Source organism: Phocoena phocoena, chromosome 14 (genome assembly GCF_963924675.1).
Source record: "Phocoena phocoena chromosome 14, mPhoPho1.1, whole genome shotgun sequence".
NCBI classification, from domain to species: domain Eukaryota; kingdom Metazoa; phylum Chordata; class Mammalia; order Artiodactyla; family Phocoenidae; genus Phocoena; species Phocoena phocoena.
Genome location: NC_089232.1, coordinates 64,831,691 through 64,853,805, shown reverse-complemented (window position 1 = coordinate 64,853,805; position 22,115 = coordinate 64,831,691). Strand labels below are relative to the sequence as shown.

The 22,115-nt window shown below is 32.7% G+C and overlaps 1 protein-coding gene across 5 annotated transcripts in view; it reads right to left on the bottom strand.

The window, feature by feature from the left end:
- Positions 1-10,843: 10,843 nt before the first annotated feature.
- MEMO1 (mediator of cell motility 1) overlaps positions 10,844-22,115 on the bottom strand; it is a 128,670-nt gene continuing 117,398 nt past the window's right edge. For 4 of the 5 annotated variants that reach the window (XM_065890954.1, XM_065890956.1, XM_065890957.1 and 1 more), the window contains 2 exons: positions 12,762-12,866; positions 11,278-11,409 (listed from right to left, as the gene is read on the bottom strand). In XM_065890954.1, the coding sequence (XP_065747026.1) occupies positions 11,278-11,409; positions 12,762-12,866 (237 nt within the window). Of the gene's footprint in view, positions 11,410-12,761; positions 12,867-22,115 lie in introns of all 5 variants that reach the window. The other variant, XM_065890955.1, reaches the window with a different exon arrangement.

Here is a 22,115-nt window from a genome sequence, read left to right as displayed (position 1 = left end):
ATCCTTTGCCCATTTTTAAATTGAGTTTCATTTTGAGTTGTGAGTTATTTATATATATATATATATAAAATACAAGTCCTTTTCCAGATATGTGATTGCAAAATTTTCTCCGATTCTGTGAGTTCTTTTATTTTCTTGATGATGTCCTTTGATGTAAAAAAGTTTTAAATTTTGATGAAGTCCAGTTTGTCTTTTTTTTCCGTTTGTTCCATGTGGATATCTAGTTGTCCCAGCACCACTTGTTGAAAAGACTATTCTTTCCCCATTGAATTATCTTTACACTCTTCTTGAAAATCAATTGATCATACATGAGGATTTATTTTTAGACCCTGAGTTCTATTCCATTGATCTATATGTCTATCTTCATGCCAGTACCTCCCTGTCTTGATTACTGTAGCTTTGTAGTAAGTTTTGAAATCAGGAAATGTGAGTCTTCCAGTTTTGTTCTTTTTCAAGATTGTTTTGGCTATTTTAGGTCCCTTGCCTTTCCATATAAGTTTTAGCATCAACTTGTCAAAATCTACAAAAAAGGGCAGCTGGGATTGTGATAGTGATTGTGTTGAATCTGTAGACTACTTTAGGGACTGAGGCAATGTCTTTTTAAACGTTAGGAGATAACAAGTATTATAGAATTAAACCAGTAATACTACTGTTGAATTACTTGTATGAATTAACTAAAAGTGGGGAGAGAAACAGATAAAACTTGGCATTTACTGCTTTAGTTCCCAAATACATGAAAGATAGATACTCTTAGGAATAACCAATTTAGTTTGCCTTAAGAAGGGTTTAAATTTTTTAAACAATATTTTGACTATTCATATTATTTTCCATTTATTATATAAACCTCATTATCTTTATTTGAAAGACTATTATTCTTCAGTGAACATGATAAAATCCCCAAGCTCAGTAATCTCAGCATCTCTATTTTGCTACACAATCCACTGTTGCTTTCTTGAGGGTGTTCCTAGGCTGATCTGCAAATAAGTACAAAATTTGGTAAAGGTTTATTTTTTAACAATATTAAGTGCTGCAAACTCTGTTATAAGAGAGAGAAGTAAAGTATAGCTCCCTATCACAGTGCTGCTCATCTTGGGCAGAAAGACTAAATTTCAGTGAAAATAACTCCACTTTCAAATATGTAGTTTTCCTAAAATTGTAGAGAAGGTACTGGCAATGTAGACTTTTTTTTTTTTTTTTAAGGAGGGGAAAATAATAGGATAGAAACAAGAAAAGCTAAAGATTCTAACCAGATAGCTTTTTGCTACCATGTGGTATTGAAATTACTATAAAATTTTGCTAAAAATAATTTTTATAATTCATTTTATATCAAGAGTAACTTCAATCATCTACGAGTTGGTTACAGAAACCTGAAGCTATTATAAACAGACATAACTTCAGTTAAAGAGGTAAAATTTCAATGAAAAAAAAGGAAATGTAGTTGTACCACATAAAAGCTGTTATCACACACTGAACGAAAGGAACAAAAGTTCCTTTCAAGTAATAAACTAATGATTTAAATACTGTACATTTACCTAAATTTCCATTAGCTAAAAATTTTTTTAATCTTCATTTTATAAACAAGCCTAAATGAAGGTAGAAATTTAAAACAACACTAATAATGCAAAACCTCTACATTACACTTAAAATGTAAATTACAATCAAGCAATTTTGAATCCAGTATCAATTCTAATGTAAATACCTGAGTGGAAACTGATATCCTTCAGATATCCAATCACAAACCTAATGCAAAACACTAGATCTAAATTTAGACCAGTTTTAGTAATAACAATTGGTTCAACTTCCCTCATTCAATAATGTAAACATTTAGTTAAAAATTATTTCTGTTGAGACAATAAATGTGAAGATTTTTCAAACAGCAAAAAATGTAAATCAACCACTGCAAGGTAAATATTTTCCTAACACAAAAACAATAAGAACCAGAAATTACAAAATTATCTGTGGCAATTATGGAGATCTACTTTTTAGATAGAAATTTTAAAATATTTTAACTATTAAAACATGCATCATTGTTTCATCCAAGTTAATTTTCTCTGACAACTGTACCAAGTAGAACTTTCAGGAACAGACTAACACTATAAGATTCATCAAATTAACAAACACTCAGAAATATAACATTGTTAAATACAAGTACTTAACATTAATGTAGGCAGGGAGCACTTTTTAAACCTTAAAAAGTCCAGGTTGTACTTGAATATTTAGTACAGAGGTATTGCATAAGTGGCCTACTGGTGACGCAAAATATGTGAACTTTTGAAAAGAGACAATTTTTCAAGCTTGTTTTACATCAAGTTATCATGAGATTGTTCACATTTAGCATGAAGAATCAGCTTCCAGTAAAGACTGTAAAAAGATATTTCACATTTTTGATCTAACATTCCTTACAGAAAATATTTAGTGTTCAGGAAATGGGACAGCCTTCTTGACACATTTTAAAAATCATCTCCGGTTCTTACTCCAAATTTTCAATCTATCATATTGAGATATTTGAAATGCCAAAAGCCTTGACTGGATTTGATAATAAATTAGTTAGTTGTTGGGAAGTAACACGTCTAAAAAATAACAAGATTAATGTTTTTGAAATAACAGAACTTATATTTACAAATGAATAGTTACTTTAATAGACTACAAGCCTTTTCCAATACGCCACTGCAGAGATTCTGAGGAGACAGTTTCCACTTTAGACCAGTTTGATGTGTCCCAGGAGAAAGTCAGACTTACTCCTTTGTAACTATTTTCCCCCTAGACCATATTATCCAATTTAATCACCCAGCTGACCTTTGAACATTTCTAACAGACAAATGTAACCTCAAAGGTCAATAAATGCCCTGTCATATATTCAAAAGAACATGGCAGAATGTGAAGTTACCACAAGGCAACTGCATTGAGGGAAAATACTCAGTGTATGGTATTTTTGCTTAAAAAAAATACAAATGTTTAAAGATGTTACTTTACAAAAAGGATAACTAATTAAAATACATTCTTTAAATGTTTTGTTTTTCCTATGGAAAAATATCTGTGCATGCTAATCTTAGGATGGCCCTATAAATAGAACTATAAACTTGGTTAAATTCATGCATGTTCCATCGCATAAACCAAATCAATAGAGAATACATTTCAGACATACAAACACAATTTTTACATGGAAAAAAGAAGACGACTGATAACTAACACATGCCTGAAAGGAATACAAATCTCCCACATCAATTTTTAAAAAAACATATAAAAATCATTATTTCTAGTTCAAAAAAAAGGTATCAAAGAACAACAAAAGATGTACACACTGAATTTAACATAGCACTTATTCAACTTTAAAACTCCATATTCTTAATCTTTAATAAATCAGAAAAAGTTTTGAGTTAACAAGGACCACAGAGCAATCTTTGGGGAAATTAGCCAGGAACTAAATTTATCCTTACAATCAATGTTCGGCAAGGCTAATCCTGGTCACGGATTGTGAATAAGCAGGTCCTGATAAGAGATGAGAAGGCTGGATTCAAGTAGAAAATAATCTATAATGTTGGCTGAACCAAATTCCATGTAAATTCAATTTCTACCAAAATAGATAACCCACTGTGTCCTTATAAAGCATTTGGAAAACCAGGCCATAATTTTTTTTAGAAGGACAAAAAGATATGGTAGAAAGATTTCCACATATTTACCCTGAAGTTCTACTTAAGAGTTTTACCTTGAATCTTTCCTTTGTTAGGAAATGAAGCTAAGGAAATTAATTCGAACATGGATGTGATTATGAGACTAATTAAAGAATCAGAATATTAAAATACTTGTTTTAGATCTTGTTCAAAATAATTGCCTTAAAAAAATCTTTCATACCTAACAAGAACACTAGTAATAACTTATTTCCCAAATCAAACATGTTTTAGTTTACCCCAGAAACAGACTCTGAGACAGGATTCAAAGACAAGAATCTCATTTGAGAGGTAATGTCAGAAAACATTGTTAAAGGAATGAGAAGTGAGACAGAGAAGAAGAGGAAGAAAATAAAGAATGCATATTTAACAGTCTCCTGTTGTGGGCAATGAGGTCCAGCCCCACTGGAAACTCTAGGAAACAACATGAAACACGCCTCAAAGTATTACCAGAAGGGCAAGGAAGCTGGAATAATTATTCTCCGATTCCCATCTATCACTGGCTGAGGGATGCTCCCAGAGGATTATCTTCCTAGCACTTCCAGTCTGCCCTGTATGCAGGTGAGAAAATCCAAGGCAGAGTCGCAGGTGCTTGCAGGACACGTTAATGCATGAACTGGAATGGTGAGAGTGTCTGCTGCAAAGTCTCACCATCAGAAATCACAAAACTTAAATTCATTTTTTGTCACAGTCTCATTACAAAGAAGAAGTGCATTTTTAACGATGCAAGCAATAGCACAGAATTTTGAGGTCTAAAAGTAAACCTCCCAGCAAAGAGAACAGAAGTCTGCAGTTATTAGGAGTATTTTAATCCACCAAAAAAAATCTATTTTTGCCTGAATTAATCAAAGTAGATGTTTACATGAATTATTCCCATTTTCACTAAAGTTGCACAAACCCATTACTATTTGAATTCAATATGATATCTCAAAGAGCCAGCACCAAAAACAAAACATAGAATAATAATATGGTATAGCATTTGTAACACACAAGACTAAAAATTAGAAGAGCTGACTTCTTGCTAGCTCTTCATACTAACTAGCCACGCAAACTTATATAAGTCATGTTATTTGTATGGGCCTCGGAGTCTCTATCAGTAAAAATACAGTAACGTCTGGCCTACTTATTGTTGAGATTAAGAGAAAAGAAAAAGGTGTGAAACATATTTTTTAAATTACAATATGTTAAAAGTACAATATATTAAATAATAAGGTATTTTTATTATCATCATAAAAAGTCAAAGGTGGAAAGGCCCTTAGGAGTCATACTATTCACTTCTAACACACATTAATAAAGAGATAAACTCTGCTCTAGGAAAGACCAATGATTTGTTCCAGCAAATCAGTAGCAACTCACTGGCAAAGCTGAAAATGGATTCCAGTGCAAAGCTTCTAGCACCTCAAAACATCTTTTTACTTGAGAGTTGGCTAGACATGTCATTGGACAAACAGCTAAAACACAGTTTAATTAGCTGTTTTAAAAACTCTGTAACTCTTTTAAATAACAGTAAACACCACAGGATATTATAAAATATGAGCTAAGAATCATGGGCCAATGGTTTCAAATTTACCAGATCACTTATATTATCATTCATTTGGCATTACATAGAGCCTAGGAATATTAAATTCTACCATCTTTTAAAATTAATAAGGAAGCTGGTTTCCACAATCAAAAACTGAACATGGAAAAAGCCAATTAAAAATTGCTTCCAGTTAAAAGGTTTGTTTTCCTGTCCTTTAGAAAACACTTCATATAAAGATTGCCTTTTGTTCTCCTTGCTTTAAAATTCAATTCATCAAAGTTGAACCAATACCAACTGAAGTCTCTTATGTGCTAGATTTAAATGGGTAAATTTTAAATGGAAAATAAAACTTCTTAGAAAAGAATTTCCATTTATAAAATTGTTAAGGTAAAAATATTTTATTAAATCTAGTTCAACAGTCTAGGTATTTAATTTTAAAACTCACAAAACTCAGTCTTGTCATTTATATGATGTCATTCACATGTCATTCTAATTTTCTTAGTTTTCATCTTGCTTTAATACTTTTTACTTAAATGTATATAATAGCACATTCAGTAAGTAATTCAGAGAATACTGTGGTCACAAAAATTAAAATATTTTCCAAAGTTTACATTGGCAGACCTAAAGACCAGAACTAAGGTCTTACTCATAGCTGAATACACTTGGCCTTGAATAAGTTAATAACATTCTCTTTGGTTTCCTTATTAGGCTGATAGGAAAAAAATAGGACTGTATCTAGTAAAATTACAAACCTCACTTTATACAGTATGAAATATACATTTCAATATAGTGTACAATTTATAATGAAAAACCAATTGCATTATATGGCTTTCAAACTTAGGAGAACTGGCTTTAAATTTTTTCCATTATTTTTCTAGGGTGATGGCCAAAACCTTGCATTAGAATTAAATACAAACAAACACTGTAAATGTGATAAGCCCTGGGTACAAACCACTCTGTGACCACTGGAGAACCCTTGAACAAATGACAAATCTAAAACTCTACGGTTCTTCACAGAGGACCCAAAAAACAGAACATATCAATAAACTTAGGATAGGCAAACAAACTCCATACACAACAATTACGTTACAAAGGCAGAAGTTCCAGTTACCAGCATTACTTTTACCAAATGTATATAGCATGGTCAATGTAATACTGTGACATGCCACTCAGTCATATTTACAGCATAGGAAAAGAGGAAAAGCACAGAGAAAACTTATCTGCCAGCTGCTCTTGGTTCCCCTCCCAATATTTTGACATTAAAATAATATAATATAAAAAGAGCAAGCTCCCTCGATACCCTTTTCTGATACTGATATAGCTCTGTTTTAGATTTAGGAAAGCTAAGTCACTTTCACTAACAATTAAGTAACAATCATCAATTTATAATCTCTGTTGAAAGTCAGTGTTAAATGATCAAAATCAGTTTTTATTTAAAAATGATTTCCCTTAACAGTTTTATACAAATGAAATAAGTTCCATTTTATTTATACTAATTCCATTAGCTTTTTTTCAGCTTGGTGATCCATAATTTCAGGTCTACACAGGTAATATACCCCAGTGGTGGTGCTGATGCTGACAGTATAGGGCTCCTACTTTGAGAACCACTGATCTAGCTTTTGTGTGAATACTTCCAATGATTTTATGAGGACAGAGCTGATTTTCATGTAGAAATTCTCATACACATAATTCTCCTTAAATGTGGAACCAGAAACTTCCATTTCTTATAATTAATTTTTCCACCTAGAACAAGACAGAACAATTCTATTCCTTCTTACACATGGCAGTCCCTCAAATATCTGAAGAAAACTCCCTCTCTTTAAACTTATTTTCTCCAAAATAAGTATCACCAATTTCTTTGCATCCCACTCAAGACTTTCAACATTCAGTCTGCCTCCTTATGAACACTATACTTCACAATGTCATTTTTGATATGTGGCACTTACAATTTAACACAATAATATAAAAGTTTTAGTCTGAATATCAGAGTACATGTGGTTTACTACATCTCCTTATCAATAATAATTTTATAACTACATTAGATCTTTCAGCAACTGTATCACAGCACTTTCCAACTGCCAGTCTGTGGACTGATACTACTCCTTGATGAAACTGTCAGTGATACAGAGTAGATGAGAAAAGAACAGGTGGAGCAATTTTTCCATCAACTTAAAGTCATTCAACTTAAATAACTCTCTTTTATTCTAAGTTTATGTCCTTCCTAAATATGGGAGGAATTTGAGGGGGTCTTAAACAAAGTGATGGTGATGGAAGATGGTAGTTATTTTTCCAACAGTCTTTCTTTATATGGCAAAATAAAGTCTCACATTTCACAATTTCTCTTATCTGTTCCACCCTCTACTATCATCTAGGTAGCCAAGTGCTTAAGAATAATTTATATAATCTGCAACCACCAGTCACAACCTCCACTCATCACTCTTTTGATTAACTATGGCAGCAAAGCAAAACTCCTAATGGGCTCTAGCAAATAAAAGGGCTTCAAAGTGCTTTTTCCCCTAATAGTTTCTAGTTTCCCATACCCACTTCCCACTTACCTTTATAATCCTAAATAACATTCAAACCCAGTCAGCCAGACTACATCAAATTAAGAGAGGGCTGGAATGACAGAAACTCACAACCATTTGTTGCAGTTTAAATTACTAGCCAGTAATTTGAACTACAAGTGAACTATACCATCTAGGACAGCAAACTATGGCCTACGGACCAAATCCAGCTCACCATCTTTTTGTGTAAATAAAATGTGAGTGAAGCACAGCCACAATGACTCATTTACACATTGTCTATGGCTGCATTTGTTACAATGGCAAAAGTGAATAGCTGTGGAGCGACTAGATGGCCTGAAAAACCTAAAATATTTATTATGTGGCCCTTCACACAAAACATTTCCCAACCTCTAATCTACGATAATGAACTATTTGCTACCAAAGAAAAATATGAGATCTGCAATAATAACCATTAACTAACTCAGGACACCTACTATCTCCATTGGAATATCTAAACACTGGAATCTGAATAATCCTTTATCCCTACTCTGTATAAAAGACTTGTTGCTCACCCAAGACAGAGAGCATTTACTTACCTGCTCACTGAGCTAATCTTTAACATACATTTCTCAAGGACTCATTACCCGAATAGTGAAGAATCCATGAATATACTGCTCTGTGCAATCTAAGGTTTAAAAAAAAGGTGCTGCTAATAACTCAAAAGTATATCAAAAAAAAGAAACTGTATAGAACTACATAAAATTTCCTTTACATTTTATATTTCAAATAAAAATACTTTTAAAGGCACTTAAAGCAGGAAAGCTTAAGTTCAACAATTTAGGTAATATTAACTGCATTAAGTAATGCAAATTAATTTCCCTTTTGTATTAAAAAAAGGACTTTCGTTTTCATGTATGTAGAGTTGAAATCAAACGATAATACTTCTAATCCAATTCAACCATGTAGCTTTTTAAACATAAATGACATTAGAATCTCTAAAGAGCAAAATCACAAGATCAAAGTACTTTGAAACCGGAAAGTGCTTAAAAGATCACCTCTACATTTTACAGTTAAAGTTTTGATACAACATGAAATATTTATGGTGAGACAAATAATTAGTGGCAGAGGCAGATCCAGAACCCAACACTTAACTATCAGTTTGGAACTCTTTCTAATTTATGACTAAGAAAGATAGCTCATATTCCAGGATAAAGTAAAGTGATGTTGAAGTACTTTGGAGATTTAAATGTACAGTAAACATACTCAGAGGGCTATAGCCCACTCAACCTACCAACCCTCTTGTGTTTTTTATTAATCAATTAACTATAAAATTACAGAAGGGAAAAAAATAATTCATTATAAAGCCACTCTTAATAGAATGATCAAAAGAACAACCAATTATTTGCTTAACAAATTGTCAACGATTAGAAAAAATAATAGTGGAAAAGCAGCAGTATGATGAGTACTCATAAACTGCTAATTTGGTACAATCTTTCTGAAGGATAACTTGGTCATATTTTAAAGAGCTTAAAAAGTTCTCACCATCTAAACCAATTATCCCATTCCCATGAATATATCCTAAAGAACTAGTCTAATATAGAATTCAAATTTCACATACAAAGATGTCCATCCCACTATTATTTATAATTGTCAAACATTAGAAACAATCTAATATCCAAAGAGAGAACTGGTTAAATTATGTTGTATTCATACAATAGAATATTAGGCAGCCATTTCTAAAAATCACATTTTCAAAGACATGGGGAAGTACTTATGATGGTCAGTTATAAAAAGTAGGATATACAACTATATGATCAGCATAATCTCAATTTTGTTATTACGCACACAAACACATATACACACTCATACATATAAATAGCATAGACAAAGACCAAAAGGAAATACAAAAAATATTAACAGTGTATATCTCTGAATAGTGAGATTGCAGGTAATTTTTTTTCTCTTCTTTATAGCTATCAGCATTTTCTAAATTTTCTGTAATAATCATGTAATTAGTTTTATACCCAGAAAACATTAAAAATTTACTCTGTAGTCAATTTTGAAATTTTTATAGTCTATATAATAAATAAGGAATAAATATTTACAGTACTCAAAAGTATATCTGAATGATGGGAAATAAATCACTAATATGTAAGAATATAATTTCCACATATGGATTGGTGGGTAATTTTGAATCCAAAAGATTACAGTATTTTATCTCAGTTCTTGAGTATAGAAAGTTGGTATTTAGTAAGAAATGCAAAACTTTAAGTAAAATTGGTGCAAGGCATCTAAAAATTGTGCTATTCTGGCATAACACTGAAGATATAAATGCTCTCCAATGTAATAATACCCACTGTTACATTAAAATAGGTATAATCTAGTACATACATGATGGCCAATATTAACTAATTGAATTAACTTTTTTTTTTTGCCAAAGTGACTACGATTGGTCTATGCTAAAGGAAGAAATACAACACCATACCATTATTTTAGTTGGAAGAGCCGCACCAAAAATCATGACAAAAAAAAATTGTAGAACTGTAAGAAAATCCAGTGGTTTTTTGTCATTGTTAATGACTTTTTGCTAAAAATTCAAGTAAGAGAGTCAAATTGCTTGAAGCACTAAAAAAGCATAGCAGCAGTGTATGGTCTGCAATGATTTGAAAACCACTAAGAACATTCTTCAGTATTTCCTCATTTGCAGACTACTGCCTATCAAGCACTATCTCTGAATTACAGGACTACACCTATGTTCTTTACCAATCTTGAATTTATATTGTGTTATAATACAGTAATGACACAAAGTGATGTCACATATAAAAAGGCAAACTGTATGTAATTTTAAAAGCTAACTTTAAAATATGATTCTAATATCTGTGATAAAAAAATCACATAAATATGTAAAATATAAAAATACATTGTAACATATTTTTACATAAGAGCTAAAGTTTACCACTTTTAACATAAAAATTCTGAAATGGAATTAATAAAAAACAATTTTCATATGTACCACAGAGCAATAAGTTTAAATCAGACTATTTTGAGTTGTGTAGCCCTTTATTAGCAACTAAAATAGAAGGTATCTGTTGTACAACACGGGTAGTAATTGACTATAACTGGAGATTTTTATATTCTAATACAGATCATTTATAAATGCAATTTCTTTATTAAAAAGCTTCCACCCTTTTTGTTTGTTTGTGTACAATTTGCAAAACTATTCTGAAAGCAGAGTATATGTGCACAAGTCTGCAAAGAGTGCAAATTTAGGATATGGTAAATGCTTTACAAGTTAACTTTCAAAAAACTGACTGCCACAACTGTGCCTTTACATTGCCTTTTTTTTTTTGATCAAAATATTTTGATGCCAGCCTTCCTTCCACTGCTCTAAACTATAAAGCATTTTTTTAATGAGTTGAAATTAAGGAAGGACTACACCTACTAGAAAAGAAGAGAAGAAAGTTCCATTAGTTTGAGGTTTCAGAATCCCCCCAAACCAGGACCAGTATCTTGGTAAGGGTTAGGCTGGGACCCTGGACAGAGTATGAGTATGTGCAGGTGGCATCCCTGAGGATTCAGAGCTTCAGTGAACCGTGAGTGCTCCAGCTGCATAACTCACTGAACTATCTTGCCAGTTTCGACACTGGCTTGACTGGGCATAATTCAAAAAGGAAAAGCTCATATTCATTCCATTCTTCTGCAGCTCTGTGATAGCCTAGAAAAAGAAAAATTTGGTTATGACAGACATCACACAAAAAAGTGAGCACTCTTTGAATGTGCTGGTAGCTTAACTTTGAAGCCTAGATCTCTCTCTCACTCTTAGTTTCTTGAATTTCTCGTCGCCCCATATTAAATAGGAAAAAGAAAGAACTCCTTATTTCATTCTCTCAAAGAACTTCTCCTAATCTAGCTTCTTGATAAATATCAGTCATCTTCCACTCTACCTCTCCCTGTATTTAATAAGGCACTTTAAAAAATAAATAAATAAAAATTTTTAAAAATCACAGTATCTTTCTCTCTATTCTCTAAACCAAACCTTGGCCACTTTCGTCTTGAAATGTTGGAGTCTTTTCTTTGTCTGAAATTTTAAATGTATATAAATTGAGTACCAAATCTAAGAGGTATAGCAGGGTTTTTACTTTAATTGTGAATTGGCTCATCATTTATTTTACTAAAGTTTTATTTGACCCAATTCAAACTTTGGTAAATTAGTATAGCTTATTCTAGTTTAAATTTCATAAATCAATTTAAGCCCTTAACAGGCTTTTCTCCCAGCCAATCAACACTGCTTAAGAGAAGACCTTTCCTAAAAATCCACAATGTACTATTTTTCGAATCACAGTAAAGTAATACTAGACCTTTAGGTTCCTACCCTAGACTATTCTAGACTACATTACCAACTCCAGTATTTCTCTGCCTCTCCAAACAATGAGCCCATTATTACTTCCTCTAACCATTCCTGAGTGTACACTGTCTTCTTTTTGAGTCTCTCATTTTCTTTCAATTTCAGTTTTATTAGGAAAAAAATTAATGCTTTATCTCTTTAGAAAATCCAGCTAACCAAAACTTCTGCCTCTTTACCAGTCTTTAAATGAAATATTGTTTTTGTTGTAAGTAGAAAAACATATACATGTCATCTGCCTTGCTTTATTAAATTATGAATATCTAAAACTCAAGAGCAGAATCTTCCATTTATTTTTTATAAAGTCAAGAACACTAAATAAAACCAAAAAATTAGTAAGACCGTATTTCTTGAGACGTTACTTTGGTTTATATTTGTAAAGAGCATATTGGAATTGGCTCAGAGTCAAGAGAAAAAAATGGGTTTCTCTTCTAAATAACTTTCTGTATTTAAAAGAAAGTATTGACCTGTCATACAGTGATGTATAGTTTTATTTAAGTAACCAAAACAATGGAAATCTAAATTATCTTAAAGGAACTAGAAAGAAAATTGACTATATATCTAAAACCAAAGCTAATAAGGTGTGACAGATGATAACAATTAAGACATTTTGAAACATAATAGGATCAAATGTTAAAAAATCAAGGCTTCCTAAGGATACTCACATTTAATAACACCCCAATGGGATGTCTTCCACATATAGTATTATGGTATTTCTTCAAGTAATTGCTAAAAGATACAGGGTCTAATTGTTCTATAATACTCATACCCTAAAAAAAAAGAAGAAGAGAAAAAAAGAATGAAAGAAAAAGAAAATAAGATAATTTATTATTTCCTAATTATATTTTAAAACTGCTACTTAGAGCTAACAATCATAATTTTTCAATTAAGGAGAAGTAAAGAAAATACATTAAACATTAAACTCTGTGAAATATCAAATTCATTCATCCAAGATAATCTCATTATAGTCAACTCTCAATAATATACATACTTTATTAAGTATGTATATTAAACATACTGAAACATTTAATCTCCAGTTTTCTCTGACCTCCTGGTATGTTTCTACACCACCTTCCCCAGTTGTCACTCAGCTCACAAATCCTCAAACATTTCATGATTTTATGTTTTTCATATATAATATTTACACAAGTAAACCTGTTGTGAAAATTTTCACACAAAATCTAAAATTAAATTTGATATATGGCTGTTTTTCCAATGTCCATTATATTTCTCATACCACTGGTATAAATAATCAAGAGCTGATTATAATTTATCTTTTTCCATAACATATACTTAAACATCAACAGTGTGTAAGGCATTTAGAATTATCAGTATTTAGGTATGTGATAAAAAGAGTCCACAAACTAAGAAAATAGTTAATGTATTTTAATCAATTTAAAGCTCATAAAAGACTGATAAAAGCTTAAGCAAAATGGGTCTTTACAAATAAGTTGAAAAAATAAAAGTTCTTTATCTCTTAAACTAGAATGCTTTGCTTTCAAGATTTTAATTGAGAATCAAAATTTTTAGACTACTATTGAAACAATAACTACCATTTGGACACTTGTTTATACTTAATTCTGTATTCTGCAAATGCATTCAAAATAATGTGCTCAAAATACATCAATACAGAGCAACTTTAACTCATCTGAATCAAGCAAATAAATCAATGATTCTAACTCATCCATTCACCAACTACCTTACCTTGTTTTCTTATTCAGGTGAAATACTTTACATTTGTGTTTAATAAACTGGATTAATATCCTCTGGGAAAAATGTAAATGGTGGTTTAACTTAGGAATTAACTGATACATTTTTGTGTTTTTTTAATTATATTTCAACATGTTTTAGCAAGCACAGTGTAAAATCACCTAGAGTAATCAGATGAACACTCAACTGAAAAATGATAGCCATCAGTAGGTAACACAGTACAAATATTGCAATGACAGTATGTAAATCAAAATTTAATTTTATAAAGAATCTTTCTTCAGAATATCCAAGTCTTTCATAAACATTATCAAATTTTTCTACAAATATATCTGAAAGATAAGCATATGTGTGTATAGTCAACTTTCAATTGCTTGCACATCAATTAGCCACTCTCAGATTTATCCACAACCAGTGTTTAAGGCTAAGTTGGTTTTCCCGTCAACTAGGAGGCTTACAGGTCACCATTCTCCACTGACATTTGGTGCAGACCGAGTGAAATATGAACTAATTTAAAAGTTAAACCTAAGATAAACAATTAGTATTATAATTCTGGTACGTAGAAAATCACTCATATTTCTAAACCAAGTAGTAATGCAGAGATGGGGTTACAAATCTCTTCCATAAATATGCATAATCAAGGTAGAACTCCCTAAAGATGAAGAAACTAAGGCATAAAAAAGGTTAAAAGCTCGTCTCAAATTTCTAATCCTAGGCTATTGGATTTCTAATCCTAGGCTTCTCATTGACTTACTCTGCTTCATATAGAATAACAAGAGACATACCAACAATTCTTTAATACTCTCACATAGGTACAATTGGTATACATATTATAAAAGAAATTTCAATGCTCCTGGGTGAAGTCTAGGACAGCTTACCTTAAATAGAATTCCACTTATTAATAAATCATGTAACACTGAAGTTCAAATGTATATACTAAAATCTCAAAGCACATTGTGAACAAACATCACATTTATATATATTAACATGAGTAATTCAAAGAGAAGAAAACTAATGATCACATTTGTAGAAGAGAAAGAATTAAAAGTAACTGGCCAAGAAATTTCACACAGAAAATATAGAATTATAAATGTAGAGAAGTGTAAATAAATAAAGTGTTAAAAATGAAGATATAATGGTTAAATTACAACACAGAAAGTAAAAAATTCAGGTGATGGAAGTTAAGGTATTACATTTAATTAATTTCCTGAAGTGTGCTATGTACCTACCAGGGCAAGAATCAATTCCATTATACTCAATTCTCTGACAAATATGACAGTTAAGAGGTATGCCTTTTTGGGACTTCCCTGGTGGTGCAGTGGTTAAGAATCCGCCTGCCAATGCAGGGGACACAGGTTCGAGCCCTGGTCCGGGAAGATCCCACATGCCGCGGAGCAACTAAGCCCGTGTGCCACAACTACTGAGCCTGCACTCTAGAGCCCGCGAGCCACAACTACTGAGCCCACATGCCACAACTACTGAAGCCCACGCGCCTAAAGCCCATGCTCCTCAACAAGAGAAACCACTGCAATGAGAAGCCCGTGCACCGCAACAAAGACCCAATGCAGCCAAAAGTAAAAAAAAAAATTTATATATAAAAAAAGAGGTATGCCTTTTTATAAAGGAGGGATAGAGAGAAAAATTAAGGCACTTCTCATGAGTGAACCTCTCCAACTGGAAAATTCATGAAGTTTGCAAACAACAGCAAAAATGATTAGTAAAACTGCAAACTGGGACACCCATTAACACAGAACACTGACAAATAAGCTTTTGTATATATTTATGTTTTGATGCAAACAATTTTGAAATTACTATTACCAAAATTCCAAGAAGATAAAAATGCTAGTTTGATACTACTGCACAAATTCCAAAAAGATGAAAAACAAAAATGCTTCCCAAATACACCTAAAGAACTTTTTGATTTCTTAACATACTGGAAGATATGATTAGTAAATCTAAAGTCCAGGTGATAGAAAGCTTGCCTAGGGCCTGGTATATTGAGAGTTTGTTCACATGAACTTAATCTAATATGAAGCAGTGAAGTGGGTCACTACCCATTCAGCTCTAAGATACAAACAGACATTATAAACACCAAGAGCCTATCCATCACAGTACGGGTTTCTGAGGAATTTAACAGTTTCAGCAAGAAATTCTCAGACTGAAAGCTAACTCCCTACCTTGAGGGGAAGAAGGGCGGAGGGAATCTATCATTGTGCTGACTCTCTCCAAGTAATGAGTGAAAGCTTGTATTGTCAAATCCTAAATGGTAATCCCAAACCTAATAGGCAGTTTTAACTGCCTATTTAACAGAGCTGCAAATTCAAGACTCTAATAAGACAACAAAGGTCTTCAAAGTTTATCTATATATAACAAATTATTTAATTTAAATTTTATTTAATTTTAAATACTATCACCTAGATGTAATCTAAAGTAACACACACAAAAGAGTAGCAAAACATTTTTAGAAGTCTTTGAGAAATAAGAACTAGAATCATGGCTATCAATTATTAACAGATAATTAAAACCATATTATCAAATCACTAGGACTGTGGCCTTATTTTTTAAAATAAGGATACACATTTATGTTGAAGAGATGGGTACACATTTAGGAAGATGAGGTAGGAAAAGGAAATATTCTAGTTTCTTTAAGAGGTATCAAGATAAAATCTTCATTAGAAAGAAATTTTATGGAAAAAAGAAATCACCCTAAATATAGCAGTGCTAAGAACCAGTGTACTAATAAATAGCTACCTTAAAGATGATGCTGTAAAACCGACTAAAGACTACTAAAGAAACTAAACTACTGGCCTAAGTTCAAGAGAAAGAAGTACGAGTGGACAAACATGAACAATTTCACTTTCAGAAGAGTAAAAGGAAGAAAAGAAGTTGAAGTTCAAAGTAAACAAAGTGACTACTAGTAAATTTGGAAGGAAAAGAAGTTACAAAGCTGACTACAATGACATTTTCAGATTCTCTCTGCCAAATCATAAATAGTATGCCAATAGCCATAAGGAAACACTGGTCTATATCAAAAGTAGTACGGAAAAAATAACCTGTGGTCATGTAATACATATAAAATATGTATAAATGTGGCTAATGTTTCCAGTATGTAATCTAAAAGGTTCACAAAAATCAACATCTTAAAATATGTTCTGCTTTGGTCACTATAATTACTGAAATTGCAAAGTACTAATTTCCAAAAAACATGGTCGGTAGTCAGTAATATTCTAAGACTTTCAGAATCTATATCTCTTATAACTAGTCATTTTCTCCCAAATACAACATTTGGAAGATTGTTTGTTTTCCAATTCATTCTTCCTTCCTTATGCGTTTTCTTCACATAATTAACTTCCAAGATATTCAAATGCTGGACATAAAATTTTTGCCAAAAAAAAAAAAAAAAAGAATTAGCAGTTTTTCTTTTGGAAACTAAAAACTTTCAATTATTTTCTAGCATTTTAATAACTATATTTAATAAGACTTTTCTGATAACAAAAAAGGGACCAAAACTTAATTAACATAATAATTTTTAAAATTAAATCTAAAATTTTATACTTAAAAATAATCTTTTCACTCTATCAAACTTTCCAAACGTATAATTCACAATTGCTAACATTTTTGCAATACTTGTACAGAGAAGCATCCTACTATATTTTGCTCTGAAAAGATTGCATATAGCAACTAAGATATTAATTCTGAAATGAAAGAAATTATTTACAACATAAAATGACACTTGTGAAAAGCAATATACAGTGGGATATTCACCATTTGGTTATATAAACCAATTAAGAAAACACATTGTATAAGAGTCTGCCTAATAGTGAGTGTACATATACTCATACATGTATAAAACCATATATACATGAGTATATGTACAGACCTAACCATGCTTATTATTTTAATCCATTTATTCTAACTCCCAGAATGGACTTATAACTTGAATTAATAGCATGTTAATAAAAGAACAGACCATTTTAGACCCCTTTAAAAATTCTATATATTATTTAAAAATTCTATATATAAATAGAAATGTTTCAATAAACGGACCACAAATTCAAGTCAAATGTTACATCAAATACTAAATGCAAGCATATTAATATGAAGCAAATACTCAATAATTCACTGATTTACAAATTCTTACATTTGCAAAATTAAATGTTGCCTGATTAAAGTTTACAAATGATTTAAAGAGCTGAGTAGAAAACAAAGGGAAAGAAGATGAATAGGAAATTTTCTTCTACTTCAACAGATCAGGGGCCATAACAGGCTAGCTCAAATTCACCTACGAAGCTATTCTGGAATAAAGTTGTTGGGACTCTCTCCATATTACTGAAAGTGGATATCCAGGGGTGGGTATGGGCAGGTCTATTTTGAAAAAGTTCCACAAGTGATTTCAGTTGTAAAGATGGGGTTGAGGATTACTATAGTAGACAACCTTATCTCTGCCCTGGCTTTGATTACCATCTACATGTTGAGAATGCCCAAACTTACTCCAGACCTCTTCTCTGAGCTCCAAACCAATATAGTCAATCCATTAGCAAAGCCCTGTTGAATACAAGAACTCAAATCTATGAACTTCTTTCTATCTCCACTACTACCACCCCAGTCCAAATTACTATCTTCTCTCCCGTAAACTCCTGCCAATGCCCACTGTTACTATTCCTGACCCTCTTGTAGAATCTATTCTCTACACAACCGCCAGACTGACTTTTAAAATAATTATTTCATTACTACATCATTTCACTTCCCACTGTATTCACATAAATTTCTTACCCTGGACTATAAAGCCCTACATTATCTGATCCCTGCCCACCTCTCTTACCAGAGCTGTGTCACTCTAACCCCTATCTACTATATTCCTACAACCCTGACCTTCTTCCCATTCTTCTAACACACTAGCCTCTTTCCCATCATAAAGTTTCTGCAATGGCAGTTCTGTCTAGAATGCTCTTCCCTCTAATCTTCACTTGGTTTGCTCCTTCTTATTTATATCTCAATTTAATATTCCTTCTCAGGAAGTCTTTCTCCAATCATTCAATCTAAAGCAGTCTAGAATTATATACTGTTTAAAAACCCTTTTAATATTTTCTGCATAGCACACATCACTATTAGAAACTAACTTATATGCAATATCCTTAACTTAAAAAAAAAATGTATCTCCTCCCGTTAGAATAAAATGTTCGTGAGAGGAAGTTGGCTTGTTTACTGCCATATCTCCACCAGTGCCTAGAACTGTAAATGCACTCAAAAATAACTGGTGAGGGCTTCCCTGGTGGCGCAGTGGTTGAGAGTCCGCCTGCCGATGCAGGGGACACGGGTTCGTGCCCCGGTCCGGGAAGATCCCACATGCCGCGGAGCGGCTGGGCCTGTGAGCCATGGCCGCTGAGCCTGCGCGTCCAGAGCCTGCGCGTCCAGAGCCTGCGCTCTGCAACGGGAGAGGCCACAACAGTGAGAGGCCCGCGTACCGCAAAAAAAAAAAACAAAAAACTGGTGAAAAGAAAATCCAAATGCCTACTTGGTTGACATCTCCACTTGGATGCCTTAAAAGCAATAGCAAATATAACATATCCTAATACAATTTATGATCACCCTACCTCGTAAAAAATCTAGTCCTATCTTCTTGTGCTTCCGACTTAAGAGAACAGAACCAAGATTTAACCAGCAGCATAAGCCAGATATTTAGGAAACATCCTTTGTTTACTTTTTTATTTTTCATAAATTGTTAACGGTTACATTCCATTTACAATTATTACAAAATACTGGCTTTACTCCCCATGTTGTATGATACATCCTTGTAGCCTATCTTACACTCAATAGTTTTTACCTCCCACTCCCTCACCTCCATGTTGCCCCTCCCCCCCTCCCCACTGGTAACCACTAGTTTGTTCTCTAAATCTGTGAGTCTGCTTCTTTTTTGTTATATTCACTAGTTTGTTGTATTTTTTAGAAGGAATTATCCTTGATACTTCCTTCCCCTCCAAGTTCAATTGATCTCCAAGTTCTATCATCAATTTGTCTCTAAAATATACTGGATACATCCACTCTGTCCCTCTCTTCCACCATTACCAACCCATCCACTGTCTAAATTACCATGTCTCACTTGGATTATCAAACTAGTCTACTCATTTCTCCTCTGGCATCCCTCCAACCCATTTGCTGCACTGCAACTATACGATCTATTCACATACAATCTGATTTTATCACTTTCCTATTAGATATCCTGATACAAAATGGACAAAGATCCTGATCTCACGAAGCTTATAATCTAATAGGGCAAGTTTTCATCAACAAATAATAAGTCACACAGTAATAAGTACTATGAAGAAAAATAAAGCAGGGTAAGGTCACAGAATAACTGTTCACCACAGGGGCATAATGGAAAATTGTGGGCACATTTCTGGGTTGTGCCAATAACTAGAAGATACTGTCAGGGGATTTGGTAGGTGGAATCCAGGGATGCTGACTGTCCTGCAATACAGGACAGTCCCACACAGAAAGAACTGTTCTCATCCTATAACACTTTCACATGTCCATGTATGCGAAAAACCTGCTTATAATTATCTACACTCTAACGCCATTTTACATACAAACACAAAGAAGTTTTGCATGATTTTAATATACAATAGATTTCCCAGGAACAAACTACCATATAAAGTGAGGGAAGACTGTACTTTGTTTAGTTTACAGTTTTGCTAAGAAATGTTCACCATTTTGGAAAATCAAGTCACCCACCAACGTAACTTGGTAAACGTAAGACAAATATAAACAACTGTTTGTATGTGGCTGTTATATTAATGATACTATGTGTAAGCATCTAACTACTTCATTGTCTCTTTTAGTACAGTTGTTGCCTGAGCATTTACATTATTAAATATATATTAATATATTATAAATTACTTTCCTTTTATTTCTTTCTCAGAGTACACTTAGGGTATTCATTTAACTCAATTATGTATATAGGAAGATTATAGTCACCAATTCATTCATTTGAAAAATATTTGTTGAGCACCTATTTATGTTCCAACTGCTATTCTAAGCACTTGGATACATTAGTGAACAAAACAAATATCCTTATATAATAAATAAGTGAAATATTCAGTTTCTTAGAAGAAAAAGTGGAACTCGGTAAGGTGGACTGGGAATGCTGAAAGGGTGGAGTGTAAGATGTCAAATTAAATACGGTGGTCAGGGCTTCCCTGGTGGCCTAGTGGTTGAGAGTCCGCCTGCTGATTCAGGGAACACGGGTTCGTGCCCCGGTCTGGGAAGATCCCACATGCCGCGGAGCGGCTGGGCCCGTGAGCCATGGCCGCTGGGCCTGCGCATCCAGAGCCTGTGCTCTGCAACGGGAGAGGCCACAACAGTGAGAGGCCCGCGTACCGAAAAAAAAAAATACGGCGGTCAGTAGGCCTCATTGGGAAGGTGAAAACGGAGCAAAGCCATAAAGTAAAAGTGAGACAGTCCAGTGCAAAGAGGGCAAAAGCCCTAAGCTAGGCACACATATGGCATTATTAAGAAATAGTAAGGAGACCAGTGTTTCCACACTGCCTCATAAATATCTTATATCTCTATATTGTAACAGCTTCTTTCTAAATCTGTTCGATGATTAGACTGTAAGATCCATTAAGTGGGAGATCATGTTTTCTCTTCTTAGTATCTTCAATACTTCACATAGTACCAGACACACAGTGGATACTCATTAACCATTTGCTATATGAAGAAAATAAATGATATAGAACCAGAAAGTTTTCTGAGGCAACTAAGAACTAAACCTCAGAAAAATAAGATTAGAATAATAGCCAGAAAAGAATTAACTGACTGAAATGGCAACATAATAAAGCCAAAAAAAAAAAAAAAAAGTCAGTGAATTAAAATCCAAACAAAATTCCAAAGGTAAAAGCATTAGGCCATAATTGGATTTAAAGTAACAGAATAAATTTAAATATGATAAAATCTCCTAAGTAACTATTTTGTATGATAAAATCTCCTAAGTAACTGCATTCATTCCATTTGACTTTTAATAAAATAATACTACTCAATATAATCTACTTATAGTTTCAGATCCAGATTCCTTAGTAAAATGTTTTATCTACTTTAGACTAAATATTTTTATACTAAAACATATACATAAAGCTTTTCACACACTGGTAAAGTTGACTTTAACTTTAACAGATTACAGACTTAAAGGCTGGTGGAGTTTAAAGACAATTTAGAGACCAAGCCTCTCCAAGTCTCTCATCTTAGAGATGACAAATTGAAGACTAGAAAATTGAAACGATCTATGGAAGGTCAGAGAGAATTAGTGATATATCTGC